The sequence below is a fragment of the Mobula birostris genome, chromosome X (assembly GCF_030028105.1).
Source record: "Mobula birostris isolate sMobBir1 chromosome X, sMobBir1.hap1, whole genome shotgun sequence".
In the NCBI taxonomy this organism is placed as follows: Eukaryota; Metazoa; Chordata; class Chondrichthyes; order Myliobatiformes; family Myliobatidae; genus Mobula; species Mobula birostris.
Genome location: NC_092402.1, coordinates 48,413,101 through 48,437,589, shown reverse-complemented (window position 1 = coordinate 48,437,589; position 24,489 = coordinate 48,413,101). Strand labels below are relative to the sequence as shown.

Sequence of the window (24,489 nt, the reverse complement as noted above, 5' to 3'; positions counted from 1 at the left end):
CCCAAGCTACAAGGACAACTATTTGTGGAGGCAGTGCCAAAAACAACATTTTTTTGGTAATAGAAACTAGCTTGTAATTCACTGTGTTCATGAATTCATGATCCAGAGTTTTTACAGTAACTTGCCGCCAGAAATTCACACCTCATCAGTTATATTGGTAGACGCTGGATTTGGAAAACAAACATAAAAAGCTGCCTTTTTGAAAGTTAACAGCACATCATTGCATCAAAGGAAGTAAGTTATTTACTGATACATCATTTCTCTCCTACTCTTTCCAGTTTTGGTCACAGCTTGCACTGTAACCTTTACCATTTATCCAGGCCCACATCAGAAAACAAAAGCTACAAGCCTGTTATTGTAAAATGCTTTACTCACGCATCTGTGATTTTTGTGCATCCATTCAGATTTAACTGTTCGATATTCCTGCAATTCTGAGCAAAGGTTCTGGAAGAATAAAATAGAGATGTTACGAAGTGTACTTGCACTTCAAGTGTATTGCAAAGTTAGAAACAAAAACTTTCCACCAAATGGATTACACTAGCATTGAATCACTACCATGCTCTACCCTGAAAAACAATGACATGCATTGATAGGAGCTTTATAGTCACATAAGTACTATCATATACAATACAATGATGTGGCTGGTATCTTTCACATTTTCACCTTAGAACAAGACTGCATATGAAAGCTACACTTCTAGTTTCATTTGGTGGTTCTGAAAGCAACTAAGAAATAGAAGTAGAGGTAGCTTGCCAAGATTTGGTATGTCATCTAAAACTTTGACAAACTTCTATAGATGCATAGTGGAGAGTATACTGACTGGTTACTTCATAGCCTGGTTTGGAAATACCAATGCCCTTGAACAGAAAAACCAACAAACAGTAGTGGATACAGCCCACAACATCACAGGTAAAGCCCTCCACACCATTGAGCACATCTTCAAAGAATGCTGACGCAGGAAAGCAACATCCATCATCAAGGACCTCCACCATTCAGACCATGCTTTTTTCACACTGCGGCCATCAGGAAGGAGGTACAGGAGCTTTAGGTCCCACACCACCAGGTTCAGGAACAGTTATTGCCCCTCAACAATCAGGCTCCTAAACCAGAGTGGATAACTTCACTTGCCCAACACTGAACTGATTCCACAACATATGGACTCATTTTCAAAGACTCTATAACTCATATTCTCGGTATTTATTACTTATTTATTTATTAGTATTAGTTTTACCTTTTTGCATTTGCACAACGTTGTCTTTTGCACATCTTTGTGTGCAGTACGACTGTGAACGCCCTCAAGAAAATAAATCTCAAGGAAGTATATGGAGACATATATGTACTTTGATAATTAAATTTACTTTGAAATTGACCACTTGCTCCCTCATTGAGCAGCAGAGCAGATAAAATCACAGATGACCTTTGCTCTTAGTGCTACATGGCTTGATGATCGCCATATACACTGATTTCCTTAACATCAAAATCTATGCTGAGTGACTCAGGAAGAGAATTTCAAAGATTCATCACGTGCTGTACAAAGGAATTTCTCCTCTTTGTTAAACAACTGACTTTTTTAAAAAAAATAATCCTTTAATTCTAGACATCTTAGCCAAAGAAAACAAATCTGCATCTGCTTTGTCAAAACCCATTAGAACTTTATACATTTCACCAAGATACCTTGCATTTTTTTTCAATTTAAGAATATAGCAGCAGTATGTCTAATTCCCTGTCATATGACAAACCTATTATCCCATGAATGAAGCTGGTAGAACTGTTGCCATATCACACCTGATACAGAGACCAAGCCTGCACAAAATTCCACATGGTGTCTCAGTAGACCCCGATATAATCGAATAAGGCATAGAGTCATAGAGCAGTACTGCACAGAAACAGGCCCTTCAGCCCATCTAGTCTGTGTCAAACTATTATTCTGCCAAATCCCATTGACTGGCACATTGAATATAGCCTCCAATACCCTCCCATGCATAAACTTATCCAAACTTCTCTTAAATGTTGAAATCAAACCCATATTCACTTCTGCTGCCAGCTCATTTCACAATCTCACCACCCTCTGAGTGAAGAAGTTCTCCCTCATGTTCCCCTTTCTACCCAACTCCCTATATTCCTTCTTCAAGACCTCCTTCATTTTCTTATCCATGTCGCCTGTACCAATATGAATGTTGTTTAATTTCTCTTCCAGTTCTTTAATCCATAATATAACTTCTCTAATCTCTGTCTGCACAGACCTAATCCTTCAACTACTCCTTTCCTTTTTAAATACCTGTAGAATCTCAGGGCCTGTTTTGTATTTTTCCCAGATTCTCATTCTATTCTCCTAATCTTTATCAATGTCTTGGACTCTCCTTTACTTAATTCTGAAAAGCTCCTAAAAGTTCAGTCTTACTCTCTTTCTTGGCAACATTTTCATTTGATGTAATACTACCTACAACTTCTTCATGGCCACTGCTGGACCACTTTTCCTAGGTTTTAACTTGACCTTAAAATGGGACATATATTATTTGTTAACTATGAATTATTTCTTCAAATGTTTAATTACTCTCTTGCCTTTTGATACTTTTCAGATCTACCAAAGCAATTTTATGCTTTATTCAGAATTGAGATATTTTAAAAAATTTTTAAACACAGGCCTTTTCAGATTTTGAACATCATTCCCTAAAGTTCCAGATCAATTAATCCGCTCATTATGCAAAACTGCACTTAAAATATCTAGTACCTTCATTGATTCCTCAATCAACTGATCTACAAAACATTCACATGAATTCATCCTCCAAATTATTACCTGTAATCTACTTTGTCCTGTCTTACTATAGATAAGAATCCCACTATATTATCCTTGATACGTGCAATTTCTCAATCAATTTGCAAGGCCATTAGTCCAGTTAGTTTCAAGTCAATCTTAATCCAATGAAACAGCTCCCTCTTTCTCAAAGCTTGTCAGCCCAAAGAATTGAAACCCACTTAGAACAAAGAACGGTACAGCATGGTACAAGGCACTTCAGCCCATGATATTATGCTGACCTATATAAAGCTACTCTGTGGTTAATGGACAGTTGAAACCCTTCATCAGGAATGCAAAGAAAGAGAGAAGACAGCCTCTTCTTGTATTGCTGTCTATAGATGCTGCCTGAGTTCCTCCAGTATTTTGTGTGTCAACCCTATGGATGCTAGACTTACTACAGTGCTCATAGTTGGCCTATGGATATATCTGAGTACTTCTGAGTCATTGGTCCCTGCCATTTACCCCACTACCTTAAATCTTTTGGCTACTTGCTTTCCACATTACAACACTGCAATTTAAGACTGCAAGGAAAGAGAATTTAACTGTGAAACTAATAATTTATTGAATCCACTGGAGGCCCAGAGGCCTGACCTGGGTTTGGAGTTCGGTCTGTGTATGTGTGGGAGGGAGGAAAGGGGCTTGTTTTGCTGCTATTAATTTGTTACTTATTATGTTCTGTTTTGTTGTGACCTGTATTGTTCTGCCAAGATTGTGAGCATGCAACATTGGTGCCTAAATGCAGACATCCCACCCTGCAAAAACTCATTTCAGGGAGGTAGCACCCCAGCCCCCCGCAACCCCATATCCCTCCCCCCTACCAGTCAACCTCCAAGGGTGTATGTAATACTTTCTTTCGTGGTTTTGTCTAATCTGTAAACCAGGTTGGGTATATGCAGAAAATGTGACATTAAAATATGTACTTATATTATATTATCATGTTTATTCTATTACAACCTTAAGCAAGTCTACAGGGAGTTTGGCCTCATCACGTAGGACATCAATAGCGTAGCTCCTTAGCAGCTGGCCAGCTAGTTTAAATAACGTTAGCTATGCTAATGAACGAATGACACCTGTTAAACTCACCTCAGCATGCCTTTTTACATTTTAACCCACCATGGGCAATAGAAAAGTCACTGTTGCAAACAGTGCAGCGAGCAACATTGTCATTATTTTTGAGGTCGACTGTAAAGCCCGCCCACAGAAAACTGATAGGTCTACTTAGCAGGGGTCCCCAACATTTTTTGCACCGTGGACCGGTTTAATATTGACAATATTCTTGCGAACCAGCCGACGGGGGGGGGGGGGGGGGGTGTTAATCACATCCGGAATATAGGTGATAAGTCAACTATAAGTCACTTATAAGTGGCTAATACACTCAATTTCATTTCTAAAAGGGTTTATCTAACGAATTTAATATTAAACACACAGCACATATTTTCCTCGCATGAATATAGTGATAAGTCAATTATAAGTCAATAGCATCATAACAATTTAAGTAACGTTTGGATATTAAACACAGAGCATAATTTCCTCGTATGAACATATAAAATCATTGCAATACACCAATATCGCTGAATCAGTGGGAGCCCTGGGCTTGTTTTCCCTGCAACAAGATGGTGCCATCGAGGGTTGATTGGAGACAGGATACTCGAAGGGGGTTCCTTATGTCCAGTGTATTCCGCAATTTAATTTTCATTGCATTCATTGCAGAAATCCTACTTCGCAAAGATATGTTGGAAATGAAAGCAACGTTTTTAGTACTTCCGTGGCTATCTCAGGATATTCAGCCTTGACTTTGATCCAGAATGCCAGCAGAGATGTTATGTCAAACATACTTTTCAGCCCACTGTCATTTGCAAGCTCGAGGAGTTGATCTTCTTCCCGCGCTGACATGGATGACGCGTGCGTAATGACCTCGCACGCGTTCAAATTCAACAGTGGGCGTGACAGGGAATGAGGAAAGGTGCAGCTGACTCATATCGTTTCATATCGCCAAATCATGTTGTTTCCTTGCGGCCCGGTGGTTGGGGACCACTCTTAGCACGAAGAGAGACCAATCAGGATGTTCGCTCTCCCTCTCTCAAAAAAATCGATTTCCGGGATATTGTATATAATTTCCGGGCATCAGGGAGCCACCATCGATATGCGGGAGACTCCCGGAACTTCTGGGAGAGGTGGGATGTCTGTAAATGTGTGGTGACACTTGTGGGCTGCTCCCAGCACACACCTAAGTTGTGTTGGTTGTTAATGCAAAAGACACATTTCACTGTATGTTTCCATGTAAATGTGATAAATAAATGAATCTGAATCTGAAACCAGCAAGACATTACTTGGACATTTGCCTAGCAGGCAACTATGCAAAGTTGCAATAATGAAACAGACAAGGTCTTTCATTAAATCGGAAAATGTATGCATCACAAACAAGATCAAGCTGCAAAGATCTTTCACCTTGATGAAAGGAGGCAAATATGTATGGCCAGAATCCAACCTCCTGTTCAATCTAGGGTTAAATATGATCAAGCTGAATGTGTATTGTGGACTGAAAGTGATAATTAGCCCTGACTGGCTGGCTTTCATTTCCCTAATTAAGCAGTATTTTTCTGAATTTACCATGAACAATTGTTAATATCCTATGATCAAAGTCAGCAGTGGTCTTTGGACCTCTGTTCTGTTACAATTACACAGCAATTTCTCATTTCACTAGTTTTAATTTTGGCAGATTTATACTTTTTTTTAAAATCGAGTTTGTTGAATTATACTTGTAAATTGTGAGTGATAATGCCAGATATAAAAATCCTTCTCCCTCAAGAGAACACCTTTGATCTGTAAGTTGTGAACTTTAATCCAAAGTTCAAAGAACACAGCACAGCATTAATCACAGAGTTTCAGATGGTTGAAGTATTTTTTATTTCCAATTTTCTTTTGATTTAAATTCTCAAAATGGTTTCTAAATTATGAAGTTACAGAACACCAAATCTATGGAGCTTGTAGGTAAAGTACATTGATAAGTTCATGCTTCTTGACAAGGCTACTCGTCCAAAAGAAATAACTATTTGTGAATATGGTTTCTTTGCTCCTGGTTTCAGAAGATCAGTGACATTAGCAATTGGGGTGGGAGAACAGAGAGAGGAGAAAATTGCCTTCCAAAATTCACATTTATCAAGCACATTTAGTAGATCATACAGAGGCAATCTGAAATTTATCAGGAGGCCAGATATAAATGGGTCTGCACGTCCAGTGGAGGATGAAGACCCGGGAAGCGGCCTGTCCTGGGGTTGGAGGACATCTGTGTGACTGGGTGGTTAAGTGGTAGGAAGGAAAGGGGCTTCTTTGCTGTTGCTCTGATGAACACTCTAGTCTATGTTGGCACTGAAATGTATGGTGACACTTGTGGACTGTCCTCAGCACATCCTTCGGTTGTGCTGGCATTAACACAAATGATGCATTTCACTGTATGCTTCCATGTACATGTGTTAAATATTTGAATCTGAATTTAGTCAACATTTAGTCGACCTCCCAAACATCAAACAGGACTGCCAGGAATTTCACATCCAAAAATCTCACATCCATTTTCCATGCTGAGCTCACTTCATTAATATATATTAATGACTTGGAAGAGGGAATTAAATGCAGCATCTCCAAGTTTGCGGATGACACGAAGCTCGGCGGCAGTGTTAGCTGTGAGGAGGATGCTAAGAGGATGCAGGGTGACTTGGATAGGTTGGGTGAGTGGGCAAATTCATGGCAGATGCAATTTAATGTGGATAAATGTGAAGTTATCCACTTTGGTGGCAAAAATAGGAAAACAGATTATTATCTGAATGGTGGCCGATTAGGAAAAGGGGAGGTGCAACGAGACCTGGGTGTCATTATACACCAGTCATTGAAAGTGGGCATGCAGGTACAGCAGGCGGTGAAAAAGGCAAATGGTATGCTGGCATTTATAGCGAGAAGATTCGAGTACAGGAGCAGGGAGGTACTACTGCAGTTGTACAAGGCCTTGGCGAGACCACACCTGGAGTATTGTGTGCAGTTTTGGTCCCCTAGTCTGAGGAAAGACATCCTTGCCATGGAGGGAGTACAAAGAAGGTTGGACTTTCATATGAAGAAAGACTGGATGAACTGGGCTTGTACTCGTTGGAATTTAGAAGATTGAGGGGAGATCTGATTGAAACGTATAAAATTGGACAGGCTAGATGCAGGAAGATTGTTCCCAATGTTGGGGAAGACCAGAACGAGGGGGTCACAGTTTGAGGATAAAGGGGAAGCCTTTTAGGACCGAGATTAGGAAAAACTTCTTCACACAGAGAGTGGTGAATCTGTGGAATTCTCTGCCACAGGAAACAGCTGAGGCCAGTTCATTGGCTATATTTAAGAGGGAGTTAGATATGGCCCTTGTGGCTACGGGGATCAGGGGGTATGGAGGGAAGGCTGGTGCAGGGTTCTGAGTTGGATGATCAGCCATGATCATAATAAATGGCGGTGCAGGCTCGAAGGGCCGAATGGCCTACTCCTGCACTTATTTTCTATGTTTCTATGTTTACCCACATCCTTAGAAGGCAACAATGAAGATTAAGTATTACAAGCCTCTCAGTCTGAAGTGAGTCTGACCATCTGAGCCATTTTCCCCAGTCTATTATAGGGTAATTTAAAATTCTAGAATGGATTCACAAATTAAGGTAACTGTTTTATGAATGCAGGATAATGTCCTTTAACCTCCAAGTTCATAAATTTCATCTTGAATCAATGAAGGATGCTTGACAGACGTGGCAGGGCTTGAATGCCATCATTACCTCTTACAAAGTGAAATCAAGAGACATAGGTGACAAAGCTTTGCTTCCAGATGAGCTCAATGCTTTCTATGCTCATTTTGACCATCAAAACATTGAGGAATCATCATGAACTCCCACAGCTATCACAAAAAAGCAGCATCCAGCATCAGGGACCCCACCACTCAGGTTATGCTCTCCTCTCACTGCTGCTCTCAGGAAGGTGATACAGGAGCCTCAGGACTCACACCACCAGGTTCAAGAATAGTTATTACCCCTCAACCATCAGGCACTTGAACCAGAGGAGGATAACCTTACTCAACTTCATTTGCCATCACTTAAAGGTACTAGTTTAAACTAGAATTGCTGGGTGGTGGGAACCAAACTGAAGAGACGGAGGAAGAAGCGGTTGGCTCACAAATACAGAAAGCTTGGAGACAGTGCGAGAGGGATGATAGGCAGATGATAGAGGAGGGATGCACTCAGACCAATAGTTTGAGGTGTGTCTATTTTAATGCAAGAATCATTATGAACAAAGCGGATGAGTTTAGAGCTTGGATCAGTACTTGGAGCTATGATGTTGTGGCTATTACAGAGACTTGGATGGCTCAGGGGCAGGAATGGTTACTTAAGAGTGCCAAGCTTTAGATGTTTCAGAAAGGACAGGGAGGAAAGCAAAAGAGGTGGAGGTGTGGCACTGCTGATCAGAGATAGTGTCATGGCTGGAAGAAAGGAGGAAGTTATGGAGGGATTATCTACGGAGTCTCTGTGGGTGGAAGTTAGGAACAGGAAGGGGTCAATAACTCTACTGAGTGTTTTTTTTATATATAGACCACCCAATAGTAACAGGGACATTGAGGAGCAGATAGGGAGGCAGATTCTGGAAAGGTGTAATAATAACAGGGTTGTCGTGATGGGAGATTTTAATTTCCCAAATACTGATTGGCAGCTCCCTAGAGCGAGGGGTTCAGATGGGGTGGAGTTTGTTAAGTGTGTTCAGGAAGGTTAGGGGCAGGAATGGTATTCTGACACAATATGTAGATAAGCCTATAACAGGAGAGGCTGTTCTTGATCTGGTATTGGGAAATGAACCTTGTCAGGTGTCAGATCTCTCAGTCGGAGAGCATTTTGGAGATAGTGATCACAATTCTATCTCCTTTACCATAGCATTGGAGAGGGACAGGAAGAGACAAGTTAGGAAAGCGTTTAATTGGAGTAAAGGGAAATATGAAGCTATCAGGCAGGAACTTGGAAGCCTAAATTGGGAACAGATGCTCTCAGGGAAATGTACGACAGAAATGTGGGAAATATTCAGGGGATATTTATGTGGCGTTCTGCATAGGTACGTTCCAGTGGGACAGGGAAATGATGGTAGGGTACAGGAACCGTGGTGTACAAAGGCTGTTGAAAATCTAGTCAAGAAGAAAAGCTTGCGAAAGGCTCAAAAGAACTAGGTAATGATAGAGACCTAGAAAATTATAAGGCTAGCAGGAAGGAGCTCAAGAATGAAATTAGGAGAGCCAGAAGGGGCCATGAGAAGGCCTTGGTGGACAGGATTAAGGAAAACCCCAAGGGATTCTAAGAGTATGTGAAGACAAAGAGGATAAGATGTGAAAGAGTAGGACCAAACAAGTGTGACAGTGGAAACATGTGTATGGAACTGGAGGAGATAGCACACATACTTAATAAATACTTTGCTTCAGTATTCACAATGGAAAAGGATCTTGGTGATTGTAGGGATGACTTACAGTGGATTGAAAAGCTTGAGCATATAGACATTAAGAAAGAGGATGTGCTGGAGCTTTTGGAAAGCATCAAGTTGGATAAGTCTCCGGGACCAGACGAGACTGGGACCTAGGCTACTGTGAGAGACGAGGGAGGAGATTGCTGAGCCTCTGCTAATGATCTTTGCATCATCAATGGGGACGGGAGTGGTTCTGGAGGATTGGACGGTTGCAGATGTTGTTCCCTTATTCAAGAAAGGAAGTGGAGATAGCCCAGGAAATTATAGACCAGTGAGTCTTACTTCAGTGGTTAGTAAGCTGATGGAAAAGATCCTGAGAGGCAGGATTTATGAACATTTGGACAGGCAGAATATGATTTAAAATAGTCAGCATGGGTTTGTCAAAGGCAGGTCGTGCTATGCAGACTGGCTATGCAGGTGTTATACCTTGCCCAAGGGTGACCTGCATGCTAGTAGAGGGAAGGAATGCCTTACACCTCCTTTGGTAGACATGAATCTCCACCCCACCACCTATAATAAATTTACTTTGAACTTTGAAGCTAACTCTGCCTTGCCCTGAACATCACCTTCCAATAATCCTTTCCAAGTCACTGAACATCCCTTGGAGTACAGTAAAGTCAACCATCAAGAAATGGAAAGAATATGGCAGAGTTATAAATCTGCCCAGAGCAGGATGTCCTCAAAAACTGAGTGACTATGCAAGAAGGGGACTAGTAAGGGAGGTCTTCAAGAGACCTATGACAACTCTGGAACAGACTGCACATACAACTGTTGCCTGGGTGCTTCACCAGTCACAGCTTTATGGGAGAGTGACAAAGAGAAAGCCACTGCTGAAAAAAAACTCACATGAAATCTCAGCTAGAGTTTGGAGTGGACATGTGGGAGATCCTGAAGTCAGCTGGAAAAAGGTTCTATGGTCTGATGAAACTAAAATTGAGCTATTTGGCCATCAGATTAAACGCTATGTTTGGCGTAAGCCAAACACTGCAGATCATCAAAAACACACCATCCCTACCGTGAAGTATGGTGGTGGCTGCATCACGCTGTGGGGATGCTTCAGTGCAATTAATTTAGATCACTTTGTAGAGATCTGTTTTGCTTTGATATGAAAGAGTCTTTTTCTGTTGATCAGTGTAAAATTAAAGTCAAATTAAATCCACTGTGATTCAATGTTGTAAAACAATAAAACATGTAAACTTCCAAGGGGAGGGGGTGAATATTTTTTATAGGTACTGTATTTCTTATTATAATTTATAGTATTTTATATGTATCCTACTTTACTGTTGCTGCATAGCAACAAATTTTACGACATACTGCACGTCAGTGATAATAAATGTGGTTCAGACCAAGAACATGAAGGCAGAAAATTTGGAGTAAATCAAGAGCTAAAATCAGGAAGCATAAAGAGGAACGGAAACATAATTTTAGGCACAAAAATTCATGAGATGCTGGGGAAGTTGCAATTGAAGTGGGCAGATGTTTTTTCTTTGGTAAATGATTAAGTGACAAGCAGCTTAAAAGGAAAATAAAGGTATTGATGCACTTTGATCACAAGGTAAAATGGCCTCCTCCTATTACTGAAAGATTGATCCTGCAAGCACGCAGCTCCCTTCATGTAATTGTGTTGCCATGTTCAAAATTCTGAACATTATTTGTCTGGGAAGCCTCAAAGATCATTACATGTATTGGAAAGAACAAGTGCTATGTTTGCTCGGCATACACATCTGGAAAAGAATTCATTCTATCAAACAAATGTAAAATTAATTAAAGCTAATCCCAATTGTGATGCCTTTTCACCTTTACATATTGCTTGTTTCTTCGGTCTTTCAAAATTTTCCACTGCATCACCGTTCAACAAAGATAGTTGTACATTACTTGTAATTGCTTTACTAAGTACAAGTTTACCTTAAAGAGTTGTCTCCCACTCCAAGGCATCCTCGCAAACTAAGCTTCCGTAAAAAGCCGCCACATCTTTTGGAAATATTCTCTACTACTCGGCCCTGTGTAAGAAAAAGAAACATAACACTTGTTTGACACAATATAAAAGAATATAGATAATAAATTAAATAGTTTCAAAACCCAAATGAAAAAATTCCATTTCTCCAATCAAAATATGATAGAAAGTGTCAATATTTAACTGGAAAGATAATTGTATAAAAATAAGATGAAGACAGATGTAGAAATTTACAGGAATTGAGAAATGCTGGAGTGCCACATAAGATTCAGAAAATGAAAAGGTAAGTTAACATTTTGGAGATAGGCCATTATCTAAATTAGATTCTCTGCATTCAGGCTAAGCCCCTTCTTTAGCAGACCAAAAGGAGAAAAATATACTGTTACCAGGTTGTAATCATCAAAGTTCAGAGAAGGACTAATCTACAATAAAAAATTCCTATGTTTTGGCTTTAAAAGGTACTTGCCCAAGTTCCCATGTGAACTTGGCATTAGAGACATCATCAAAATGACATGATCCTACATAGCCAATTATATTTTTGCATCAAACCACCAAACTTTCTGAACATGCAAGTGCACCAGATGATGAGTTACAGCTTGCATAATAAAAACATGAAGATTATGTTCTTGGGCAACTAGGATATCAAAAAAAGTGTTTTACAAATTAAATATTTGTTCCACAAAGGGTGTTAATGTCTTAAAAAGTTAAGCACCCAGTGGATGACAGGTATGAGTATACAATTGCCAATTTGAGTATTATGGGTGGTTCAAGCTGTCAGGGAGATGACCAATTGCAAACGCCTAGCAGTCTAGACTTATTTGAAGACAGAAAATGTTGGTTCATCAGCATCTGGAAAGATTTTTTAAGATTTCAGAACCAGACTGGCAGGGCTGCAAAGTGTCAGCAAAACCCCATAAAGTGTGGAGGGAGACCAAGTTGATGGCATTTTGCATCATCTTTTCTCCTTATTGAAGAACTCATTATTGAAGGATCAATTTAACATGAGCTGTCTCAGTAAACCAGCAAACGTAATCAAAGACTTCACCCACCCTAGACATTCTCTCTTCTCCTCACCCCTCTCATCAGGTAGAAAACACAAAAAAGGCAAAGTATATATTATCAGGCTCAAAGGCAGCTTCTTTCCCTCTGTTATAAACTAATGAACCTAGATGAATTCTTGCCCTCACAATTTGCCTCATCTTGGCCTTGCACATTATTATCTACCTGCACTGCAATTTCTGTAACACTTTATTTTGCATTCTGTTATTGTTTTGCCTTGTATCTCAATACACTATTCTAATGAAATCATCTGTATGGACTGTATTCTATATATCAGTACATGTGATAATAACAAATCAATTTGCCAACTTGCTTTCAGCTCTGAAGAATTTACACAATACATGATATAATGAACAAATTCAGCTTTGGCACTCACACTATGCAGACAATAATTGCATGTAATATTCATTGTACATAGAGCCAATGTTATATTCCATTCAGATCTATAACCACAAAATGAATGTCAGGTGCAGTACATAATGGATTCATTATACAATATCGCCTTATTAACCAACTATTAGCTCAAAAATGTATGTGCTATTAAACATAAGTAAAATTGTACAATGCTCCTATTCTTATGCTGTCCTTACAGTAAAAGTACCACATTCTGTTTAGATTGTATGTAACAAGTTTACTCCACCAGATTTCTGAACAGCCCATGACCACTACTTCACTGTTTTGCTCTTTCCTTGTACTATTTTAATATTTCACATTGTAGCCTATAGTATTTTTGCACTATTCTGCTGTCACAGAACATATTTTACAATATAGATCAATGATAATAAATCTGATTCTAACAAGTACTACATTGAGACAAAACACATTTTCACTCCTCTCTGTCACTTCGTGCATTGTCTCCACTTACTTGCTTTTTTTTTACAAAACTATTGTAAGGTGCACTTCAGTAAGAGAAATCAAGCTAGATCGTCTAAATGGAGAGAAAATGAAAAGTACAAAGAGTTCTCGGTGCTCTAGTGCACTACTCACAATAATTAAGAAGGCAAACAACATTTTGGTCTGGAGTTTAAAAATAGGGAGATATTGTTGCAATTGTGTAGGTGTTGGCAAAGCCTCACCTGGAATACTACTTTGTTTTGGCCCCTTACCTACAAAACCAGGTATTGATAGGACGCAGGACCAAGGAGATTCACCAGGTTATTCCTGGGATGAGAGGGGTGTCCTATGAAGGAAACCTAAAAGTAGTTTGGACCTGTATTCCTTGGTGCTTAGAAGGAGGGATGACTTTATTCAAACATACAAGACACTACGAGGGCTTGATAAAATAGATATTGAGATGCTTTCACTAATGGGAGAGTCTCAACAAGGGGGCATAATTACAAGTGTTCATGGTCATGTAAAAAATGAAGTATTGTATGTAGAAATTTCACAAATGGGGAATCTTTAGAATTCTCTGCCCTAGCAGAGAAGTGGAAGCTGGATCATTAGAAATATTTGAAGTAGAACTGGATAAATTTTTAACAAAATTAAACTTTATTCATAATAAAAAAAATTTACAAGAATATACAAGCCTTCATTCTTTACATACACGGTCAATGCCTTCCATAGTGTTCATATACATTAACAGCACCGGGTGCCACTTACTGTATATGGCATTCTGAGCTGGCACTTTAACTACTACAATAATTGAAGGGCTTCCTCCCCCCCCACCTGGCCCCTCCCTTTCCAGTAGGAGAACCCTACAGCATGCTCCATCCCCATCAAGCCCTTGTGGTGGCTGCACCAAGCTTTAATGCATCCCTCAGCATGTACTCCTGCAGCCTGGAATGTGTCAGTCAGCAGCATTCTTCCACAGACATCTCAATGTGCTGGTAGACAAAGTTTCGGGCAGACCAAAGAGCATCTTTCACCAAGTTGATGAATTGCCAGCAGCACTTGGTGTTTGTCTACGTGTGCTTCCCTGGGAACAGCCTGTAGATCAGAGTCTTCTGTCACGCAGCGACTCAGGATGAAATGTGACACATGACCTTTAATCTATCTCCAGACCATCTCTATGTGAAGAGGTGAGCTACTGTCACTTCCCACTATAGTCATCCCATAGGCAGTGGGCTCTCACTGCCAGATGGTGTGGACAGTCTGCTCGACAAACAAGCCCACAGAGTTTATTGAGTCCTTCTCTTGCAATGTCTGCAGACGTTCCATGCTGACAAGTGCCAGATAGCCTGTGGTCAAAGGTGATGGTCTGGAAGAACTTTTCCACAAAGGACAGGCAACGGGACCAGACCCATCCTTCACAGCACCAGGTACCGACAGAATTTCAGCACGTAGTGGTACTTGACGCCCACATATTTAGGTTCCACGCACAGCTTAATGCTGCCACACACAAAGGTGGTCATTATGGTGACTGCAACACTGGGTACATTTTTCCCCCGTTGTACAGGGACTTGTGCATTGTGATCTGTCTGACCTGCTCCATCGTGAATCCCCAGATGAATCTAAAGACAGCTCGGGTGATTCCCAAGCTGGAGAAGTGGGGGACGAACTACACCCGCACCAAGTACAGCAGCCCTGACAGCACCTCTCACCTGATGACCAGGTTCTTCCCAGTTATCGACAGGAAGCGTCATCTCCACAGCCCCAATTTCTGTTTCACCTTCCCAGTCTGCTCCAGCTAATTCTTGTTAAACACCACGACCCCTCCGAACCAGATCCCCAGCACCTTCATATAATCATACCTGATGGTGAAGGGGATACTGGATCGGTCGAGCCAGTTGTCAAAAGAGCATGGCCTTGCTCTTCATGAAGTTAATCCTGGTCTCTGATGCCAACTCAAGACTTGTCTCAGATGCTGATCAATCTGCAAACTGACTTGGGTCTTAGCAGAAGACAGTGATGCCATCCATGTACAGGGAGCAGCTCACTTGGGACCCCCCCCCCCCCCCCACTGCCTGACAGCATCACCCCTCTTACGCTCTCATCCTTCCTGAGTGCTTCGACAAACAATTTATACAGCACACAATCAAGACAGGAGAGAGTGGGCAACCCTGCCTGACTCCAGACTTGATGGGGAACCTATCTGTTTCCCACAAATTGACTTGTACTGCACTACAAATGCCTGTGTAGAACAGTTAGATCCAATTCCTGATTCCCATCCCAAGTCCCATTTGGAGAGTACGTCCATCACATACGCATGTCATATCCTGTCAAAGGCTTTCTCCTGGTTCAAGCCGATTGGGCAGGTGCCCATCTTGCACATAGGCAATGGTGTCATTCAGCAGCATGAGGCAGTCAAAGATCTTCTTCCCAGGTGCAGCATAGGTTTGGTCCCAGAAAAGACTTGACCCTGTTGGCGATGGCCTTGGACAGGATTTTACAGTCTACATTCAAGAGCGAAATGGGTCTACAATTCTTGATGCCTTCCCTTTCCCCCTTTTGCTTGTAGATGAGAGCAATGATGGCCTTCCTTATGGAGTCTGACATGCTGCTAGCTAGAAACATAACATGGTACACTTGCAGTAGGTTTGGGCCTATCCAGTCCCACAGAGCCGAGTACAACTCAGCCAGTAAGCCGTCACTTCCAGGAGTTTTATTCGAGTCAAAGGAATGGATGGAGCCAGCAAACTCCTTCAGGGTCAGTGGCTAGTCCAGACTCTCCTGCTTGCTGCCAACAAACAGCTCCATGATAGATAACAGAAAGCTTTGGGCAGCTGTGGTATCTGTGGCCTTTCTGTAATATAGACTGGCATAGAAGGATCTACGGATCCTCAAAATTTCTGTCTGTGAGGATACTACTTAGCCGCCCTCTTTCTTGAGGCTGTGGATCACAGAGGTCCCCATATAGACCTTTTGAAAGAAGAAACATGAGCATATCTCATCCTGTTCCATGGTGTGGACCCTGGATCATACGATGATCTTGGAGGATTTGGTGGTAAAGTGCTGGGTTTGCTGGCTTTTCATCTCTTGTAACTCCTCCCTCACATTCACCTCCTTCGACTGCAGAAAGCGAAGTTGCTGCAACACTGTATGGAGTTTATACAGTTCCCTCTGACCCTGCCTTGTCTTCTGAACTCCTCTGCAGATGAAGAACCTCTTGATGTTAGTCACTTCCCACCAGTGAGCAGGGGAATCAGAGATTGATTTCAAGGCTCTCCAACCTGCACATTGCCTCTCTAGTTCCTTAATGTTTTCTGGAGTCAACAGCTTAATGTTCAACTTCCATGTCCCCCTGCCTGCTTCCTGGTCCTCCCGTTGGTAACAGGAGACTCGAGAAGGCGGTAGTCAGAGAAGAACACCAGCATAACATTGGGGGATCTGACCGTGATGGGTTCTGTTATGAAGGGGATGTCAATCCAGGAGTGGGCTGAACCATCCAATCATGACCAGGTGGAGAGACAGAGGTATAGACAGCTATGCACCAACAGCACTGAAGAGGAGGGGGAGGCCAGTGTAGATCAACCATGATTACATTATAAAAAGAACATGTCAGGTTTCATGGGTCTGATGGCCAACCTGTGCTATTTTCTTGTGTTTTTGTACACTGTGCAATTTACAGACACTGTGTCTACTCTTTTGTCCTTTCCCACCCACTATCATCTAAGATCACACTGCATTATGATGAAAATGCATTGATCCTCTTGTTCCATACATTAAGGCTCCATCAACCCAATGTCTAGGGAAGCTTCAGAGCATTGGTCAAGTTGTTCCTAGTGAGGCAAAATGTGGACAAATATTTGGTCTAATTTCCACATCCAGAAGGTAACTCCTGACTGGCATTATCTAAGATCCAGGATCTTTTGGAACCACGTGTGGATTTGACTGGTGTAGGGAAGAAATTTAGGAGAGAACACCTGCTTGACATTTCTAATCAGGTAACTGCCCAGAGGCCACGCAGGTTAATTTATCAGAGATTAATTTATCAAATTTTTCTCACAGAACAACAGCAAAACAAAAAAAAATGCAGTTGCTATAATGACAAATCAAGGGAATTAACTTGCGGCCAGCTTCAACCACAGCAAAGTAATACTTACTGATAGAACAAAATTAGACTTAGGTGCTGTATAATGCATGGACCACCACATGCAACATTTTTTAAGCAAGATGACTCTAGATTCAGATTTATTTGTCGTATGTACAGTACTGTGACAAAGTCTTAGACACATATATATAACTGGGGAGCCTAAGACATTAATGTATTGCACTGCACTGCTGCCACAAAACAAAACAAATTTCATGACATACATGAGTGATGATAAACCTGATTCTGATACAGGACATTATTGTGGACTGAGAGTGGGAAGAGGGCAAGGAGAGGGGAATCATAGTTGGGAAAAGGGGAAGAGAGAGGGAAGCACCAGAGAGACATTCTGCAATGATCAATAAACTAATTGTTTGGAATCAAATGACCAAGCCTGGCATCTCAGGTCAGGGGGTATCTGCACCCGCCCCTTGCCATTCCCAACATGCTTTGCTCCCACCAGATTTACAAATTCACTCTCTGCTCCACATTGACAAACACGCTGCAAAAGTCTTAGGTACCCTAGATAGATAGATACATATCTAATACTTTTGCACAGTACTGTACATCAAAACATACAATGAAATTTTCCATTTGCATTAACAAACAAAACATCCAAGGATGTGCTGGGGGCAGCCTGCAAGTTTCAGCACACATTCTGGTGCCAACATAGCACGCCCCCCAGCAGAACACAAGCAGCAACAACAATCTATGCATGTGTATGCTGGAAGCCCTCAACAACACAAGAAAGGAAGACTGACAGAGTACAATCATAGATTTCACTTTTGATATCTACAACATAAAGCCTATGACACTCCAAATGAATTAAGTAGAATTAACTTTCTACAAGCATTTTATTCCGGTTGCTTTATCACTATGAGAAAGAACTCAAACTGTTAAAAAAAAATTATTTAAGTAAACAGGAAACCTTTACCAAGTACCTCAATAAGGGCAAAATGTATGCCTGCACACCCCACCAAATACTTTGGTCATTGGTCCCCAAGTTCATTCAAATTTTCCCACACTGACTAACCAAGAGTTCAGGCCTGTTGGGATGATATAACGTTTCTATTTTAATCTCCAATGCAGCTCGTATATTCTCTTTTTCTATTCCTACACTCCAATAGATGATGTGAAAGACAATTTTAGTAAGCTGACACAGCAATACACCTCCCAGTTTTAAAATGCCACAATGACCTTTCAATAAAAGCTAAACTTGCTTAGTTTACACTACGTTAGAATACAGCTGAACACAGTGTTCCTTACTGAAAGACAGTTCTTATGTTATCCCTGGATACATCATAGGAGAAAATTCCAACATCTCCAATTCAACAGAGAATAAATGACATGTTCATTATTTATTTCTTGGCTTATTTGATTTGACAAATATATTAATAGGGTGGGGTTGGGGAGAAAATTTTGGTAAGTAAGCATTAATTTGAAATAATACTCCTTTTAGAAGTGCAAGGATTTTTCAATGAACTGTTTGCTTCCTATTGTTATTTTTTTCTATCATATCAGAATGAAACTGTTATAAGCAATTTCCTTAACTCAAGTTCAAGTTCAGTTAACTGTTTTCAACTATACACACATATACCACCAAATGAAACAACCTTCCTCTGGACCAAGGTGCAAAACACAGTAAATATAACTCATACACACAACACATAAAAGTTGTGTTATTACCACAAATAAATTAACAAATAATAAGGTGCATTTACGACACAAGCTAAAAAGTAAACAGTATAACGATACTGCCACTTCATAAGAGATGCAGCCTGCGTGGTGGCAGGGAGCTCGGTAGTCTTACCACCTGGGGGAAGAAGTTGTTTCCCTTCCTAACTGTTCTTGTTCTAATGCTAAGATACCTCCTGGCTGATGGTAGAGGGTCAAAGAGATTTGTTGGATGGACGGGAGGGATCACTAATACTAAGGGCCCTGCAAACACAGCACTCCAGACAATTATCTCTGATGGCTGGAAGGGAGATCCTGATGATCCTCTCAGCAGTCCTTGCAATCATTTGTAGGATCTAGCCGTACCAGGCAGTGATGCAGTTGGTCAGGACACCCTCGATAGTGCTCCTGTAATGACTGGTTAGAATGGGAGGGAAGCCTTGCTCGCCTCAATCTCCTCAGGAGGTGGAGATGCAGCTGTGCTTTCTTGTCCAAAGAAGGTGTTGAGGGACCTGGTGAGATCATTCATTATGTGCACTCCCAAAATCTTGATGCTCCTAATTCTCTCCACGGAGGAAACATTTATGTTCAGTGAGGAGTGGTCAGCTTGCATCTTCCTAAAGTCCACAATCATCTCTTTGGTCTTGTTTACACTGAGACTCAAGTTGCTGTACTTGCACCATTCTACCAGCCGCCCTACCTCCTTTCTGTATGCCATCTCATTGTCATTGTTGATGCGGCCATCAACCATTGTATCATCAAGTTCACTGATGATTTGGTTTGAACTGGATCTAGCAGTGTAGTCATGCATCAGCAAAATAATCAGCAGCGGGCTGAGCACGCAATGCTGGGGGCTGTCACTGCTCAGCGTGATGGAGCTAGAGATGCTTCTGCCAACACAGACTGACTGTAGCCTTTCTGTCAAGTAGTCCAATATCCAGTTACAGCGAGAGGTGTTAAGAGCCAACAAGGACAGTTTACCCACCAGCTTCTAAGGGACAATTGTATTAAACACTGAGCTGAAGTCAATAAACAGCATCCTGACAGTTGAGGCACCATTTTCCAGGTGGGACAGGATAGAGTGGAGGACAGAGGCTGTGGCATCATCAGTACACCGATTTGAGCGATAAGTGAACAGGAAAAGGTCCAACGTAGCAGGAAGGTAATACTTAATGTGATCCGAAATCAACCGCTCAAAGCACTTTATTATTGCTGAGATCAGTGCAACTGGATAGTAGTTGTTGAGGCAGGTTAGTGGTCACCCTCTTGGGCACCAGGATGATGGTGGCCATCTTGAAGTCTGCGGGGACAATGGACTGTTCCAGAGAGATGTTGAAGATGTCAGTTAGAACTTCTGTTCTAAACAATACAATAATTAATGCAAACAAAAAGAGGGCTAGGATTATTAACAGTTATTGTGGTACCCAGCTGAGATTCAATCACAAATGCCTACAATTCCAATGTTGAAAATTAGCTCAAAGGAATAGAATTTGAAATGTTATAATCAACACAAAAGACATCAAGTAAGCAACTGCAGTGTAAGCTCATATTTATCACCAACAATTCATCAATTTTTGATCTAAGCAACAAATTTGAGTTCAGTGCTTTTGTGCATCTGGAATCCCAAAGCTTTTCACAACTATTGAATTAATTTGTAGTAAAGTCACTATTGGGAATGTGACATAGATATGCAAAAATCACTGCTTTATTCCAAAACAAAATGTAGACTCAAGTAATAGGGGTTGGTTGATAGAACTGGGTGGAAAAAGAGCAGGAACTGCTTGTTCTTTTTTGAACCATACATCATGGGATGAGCCACTGGAAAGGGTCATCTGAGCCTTTGAATACTGTCTCATTTCAACAAGAACTGCTCCAACATATAAAAAGTATGCTTCAAGACTAGGAACAGTCCTTGAATTTACAACCTCATGATTATAAAAGGACCACTATCAACCACATCAGACTGAAGTAGCCAAAAAGGAAATTGCTTTTCATTACGAATCAAGTGTAATGCATTTGCAATTAATCAAATGTTTCACAATTTTGTTCCACGGTTCAACTTTTGCTGGTTGTTCACCCAGAACCTTCATGATGATCTAAGTACAGTACAATTATACTTTTCTAGGAGATTGTGGTCAACCTAATAGAACAGTGGTCCCCAACCACCGGGCCGCAAAGCATGTGCTACCGGGCTGCAAGGAAACGATATGATTTGGCAATATGAGTCAGCTGCACCTTTCCTCATTCCCTGTCACACTCACTGTTGAGCTTGAACGCACGCGAGGTCATTACCCGCGCATCATCCATGTCAGCGCAGGAAGGAGACCTACTCCTTGAGCTTGCAAATGACGGCGGACTGAAAAGTATGTTTGGCATAACACCTCTGCCGGCATTCTGGATCAAAGTCAAGGCTAAATATCCTGAGGTAGCCACAAAAGCACTGAAAACATTGCTTCCATTTCCAACATATCTCTGCAATGAATGCAACGAAAACTAAATTGCAGAATAGATTGGACATAAGAAACCCCCTTCGAGTATCGCTGTCTCCCATCACCCCTCAATGGGACCGTGTTGTTGCACGGAAACAAGCCCAGGGTTCCCACTGAGTCAGTGATATTGATCTGTTGCAATGATTTTATATGTTCATACGGGGGAAATATGTGCTGTGTGTTTAACATCCAAACTTTACTTAAAAGGTTATGATGCTACTGACTTACGAGTGACTTATATAGTAATTGACTTATCACTATATTCATGCAAGGAAAATATGCGCTGTGTGTTTCATATTAAATTCGTTAGATAAACCCTTTTAGAAACGAAATTGAGTGTATTAGCCACTAAAAAGTGACTTATAGTTGACTGATCTTCTATTTTCCGGTCGCGATTAACACCACCACCCCCAAACAGAATTGCCAAAAACGATTTGTAGAGAAAAAAAAAAATCGGCACGTACACACGTGCAAGTCACGCATGTGCACACCAGTGCCCGCACAAGGCTTCATGGTAACTGTAGTCTTCTCAGGGTAAACACAACGTATTTGACAGTTACTCGTCCATTGGCAACCCTACACCCCCCCCACCCCTCCTGGTCGGCCGGTCCGCAAGAATATTGTCAATAATAAACCGGTCCGCGGTGCAAAAAAGGTTGGGGATCCCTGTAATAGAAGATAATTTCAATTTTTGTAGCAATATTCAATTTTTCCATTGTACCTCTATATCTCTTTGGAAGTCAAACAGGTCGATCCGTTGCCAGTTACTACCATCCAGTGCCAGGACATTCCAATACTGAAAACATAAAATAATTCAATTAATCTGAGAAAATTTGAATAAACAGACTGAGGTAAGGAAATGGATATATAAAGAAGGATGTTATTAACAAAAGTTGAATAACGTTTCCCTTTTGAGGTTGTGTCTAATAAAACAATTTCCTAAGTAAATAAAACAAATTTTGCCCCAGTTCTAACCCAAGTTTCTACCATGATCAACGGCCTGAGAGTTGCATCATCCCATAAGATCATGGCCATGAATTTGAATCAACTAGGTAGTTAGAGACTTCAAACCCTTTTAGAAAAACTTCGGAGTTCTTCTATTCATTCAATCAGAATACCGGTCAGTAATTACAATAATTAGTACATGGAGATCAGTTTGAAATGTTTGTCTGAATTTCTATTTTGCCTTCCACCTTCAGATGTTATTTTGCAATGACAATATTAGTGCATAGACTAACATCTCAAAAGTCCAAAATGCAAACATATAAGCAACCAATCCTGATTCTTACTTTCTCTACAGCATGATGAATTGTGCAAACTAAGGTACAGGACGCGTTTACAACAATGTCAGAATGGGATATTGGAACACCAGCAGCATTTTTCACTATTTTATCTTCAGTCCATCAGCTGCTTTAATATGATTTCCCTACCCTCACACAAAACATTGATGGACAATAAAATTCTGCTATAGATACTTACCCATTTTTGAGCAGACCTACAATCATATTGATTAGGAATTATATATCAACTGAAGAAATGCATCAACATTTCAGTCTGTATTAGATAATTTGCTACATACAGTTTTACTATAGTCAGTGTCAATTCAGTTCAGATTTTCTCCCATCTGATAGCTCTGTAGAGCTAGAGAGTTAATTAGGTTGTAGTAATAAATACATCAATTCACATTTCATTTACAGCAAAATATTCCTAAGGGGCCAAGTTTTTAATGTTGTTTAATTTATTCTTTGTGAGCTTGAGAGTCTTATGCTTAACAACTAGATTTTATCTGTTTTGTTATAAAAGTGTTACAATCAACTTGTAAAAGAACAACCAGCTTTCCAACTTGGTCTGTAAGGAAGTTCAAGACATTGTGAATACGCCCAGTGGGAACACAATTGCAGGAAGCATCATAGCAATGTGACAGTTAGTAACAGCTAAAATTACACATAGGTGGAGAAATGAACTTCTTTCATATTTATTTGAAATGGCAAAATGCCTTGCTATAATTAAAATGTTGTGCATGCTTCCATAGTGGACTGCACTTAAATCTGAAACAACCATTAATGCGGTTATCTGTCCCTCTCCTCAAATGAGAAAGGCAACAGCACTAACCTCATAAGGCTTGATATCACTTCTCAAGCCAAAGGCACTGCTTTTATAACCTGGTGTACACGTGTGTGTGGAATGCTTCAACAAGCAACCTTTGATTTCAAAATACACATCAGAAGAACTCCTGCTGCAGGTTCCTGGGGCTGAGATATGTGGCTTCGAATAACCTTGTTTATCTTCAGTGTAAAGTATGACTCCAGCATAGTGCAGTTTTCTTCCTGTTTTTCCACTGACCTCAGCTTTATAGGGTCATATAAAGTCATATCCAGAGAAAATTGTACAGCACAGAAAGGAGCACTTTGGTTCACCATGTCCATGCCAACCTTTTTACCATCTACAATATTTGCTCACATTAGGCCCATATCCTTCTATGCCTTGCCTATTTAAGTGCCTGTGTAAATCTCACTTAAAGCACTGCAATTGTATCGAACTTCACCACCTCTTCTGGCAGTGGGTTCCCAATATCAACTATTTATGTATAGTACTTCCTCTCACAACTTAATCCTTTCACTTTAAGTTTATGCCCACCTGTTTTTGATGCCCCTCATGTGGGAAAAAAATCTATCTACCCTTCTATGCCTCTTATAATTACATACCTCCATCATATCACCTCTTCAGTCTCCTTCACTACATTGTAAGCAAACCATGCCTATCCAATCGCCTTAACTGAATTCCTAGAATCCAAATAACACCCTGATGAATCTCATCTGCATTCTCCCTGGCACAACTACACCCTTCCAATAATGTGGCAACCACAACAGAACACATACTCCAAGTGCAGTCCAAGTGGTGTTTTGTGAAGTTGAAATACAACCTCCAAACTTTTATATTTTATGTCCAGAAAAACATGAGGCAACCATGCCAATATGGCTTCTTCAAAACTCTACCTACCTGTGTTGCCACTTCTGGGAAACTAAGGACT

The 24,489-nt window shown here is 40.7% G+C and overlaps 1 protein-coding gene across 4 annotated transcripts in view; it reads right to left on the bottom strand.

Moving 5' to 3' along the window:
- LOC140191691 (F-box/LRR-repeat protein 20) overlaps nucleotides 1-24,489 on the bottom strand; it is a 166,388-nt gene that overhangs the window by 32,674 nt on the left and 109,225 nt on the right. For all 4 annotated transcript variants that reach the window (XM_072249337.1, XM_072249339.1, XM_072249340.1 and 1 more), the window contains exons 4-6: nucleotides 22,180-22,254; nucleotides 11,216-11,310; nucleotides 376-444 (exon numbers count right to left, since the gene is read on the bottom strand). In XM_072249337.1, coding sequence (XP_072105438.1) covers nucleotides 376-444; nucleotides 11,216-11,310; nucleotides 22,180-22,254 — 239 coding nt within the window. The remainder of the gene's footprint in view (nucleotides 1-375; nucleotides 445-11,215; nucleotides 11,311-22,179; nucleotides 22,255-24,489) is intronic.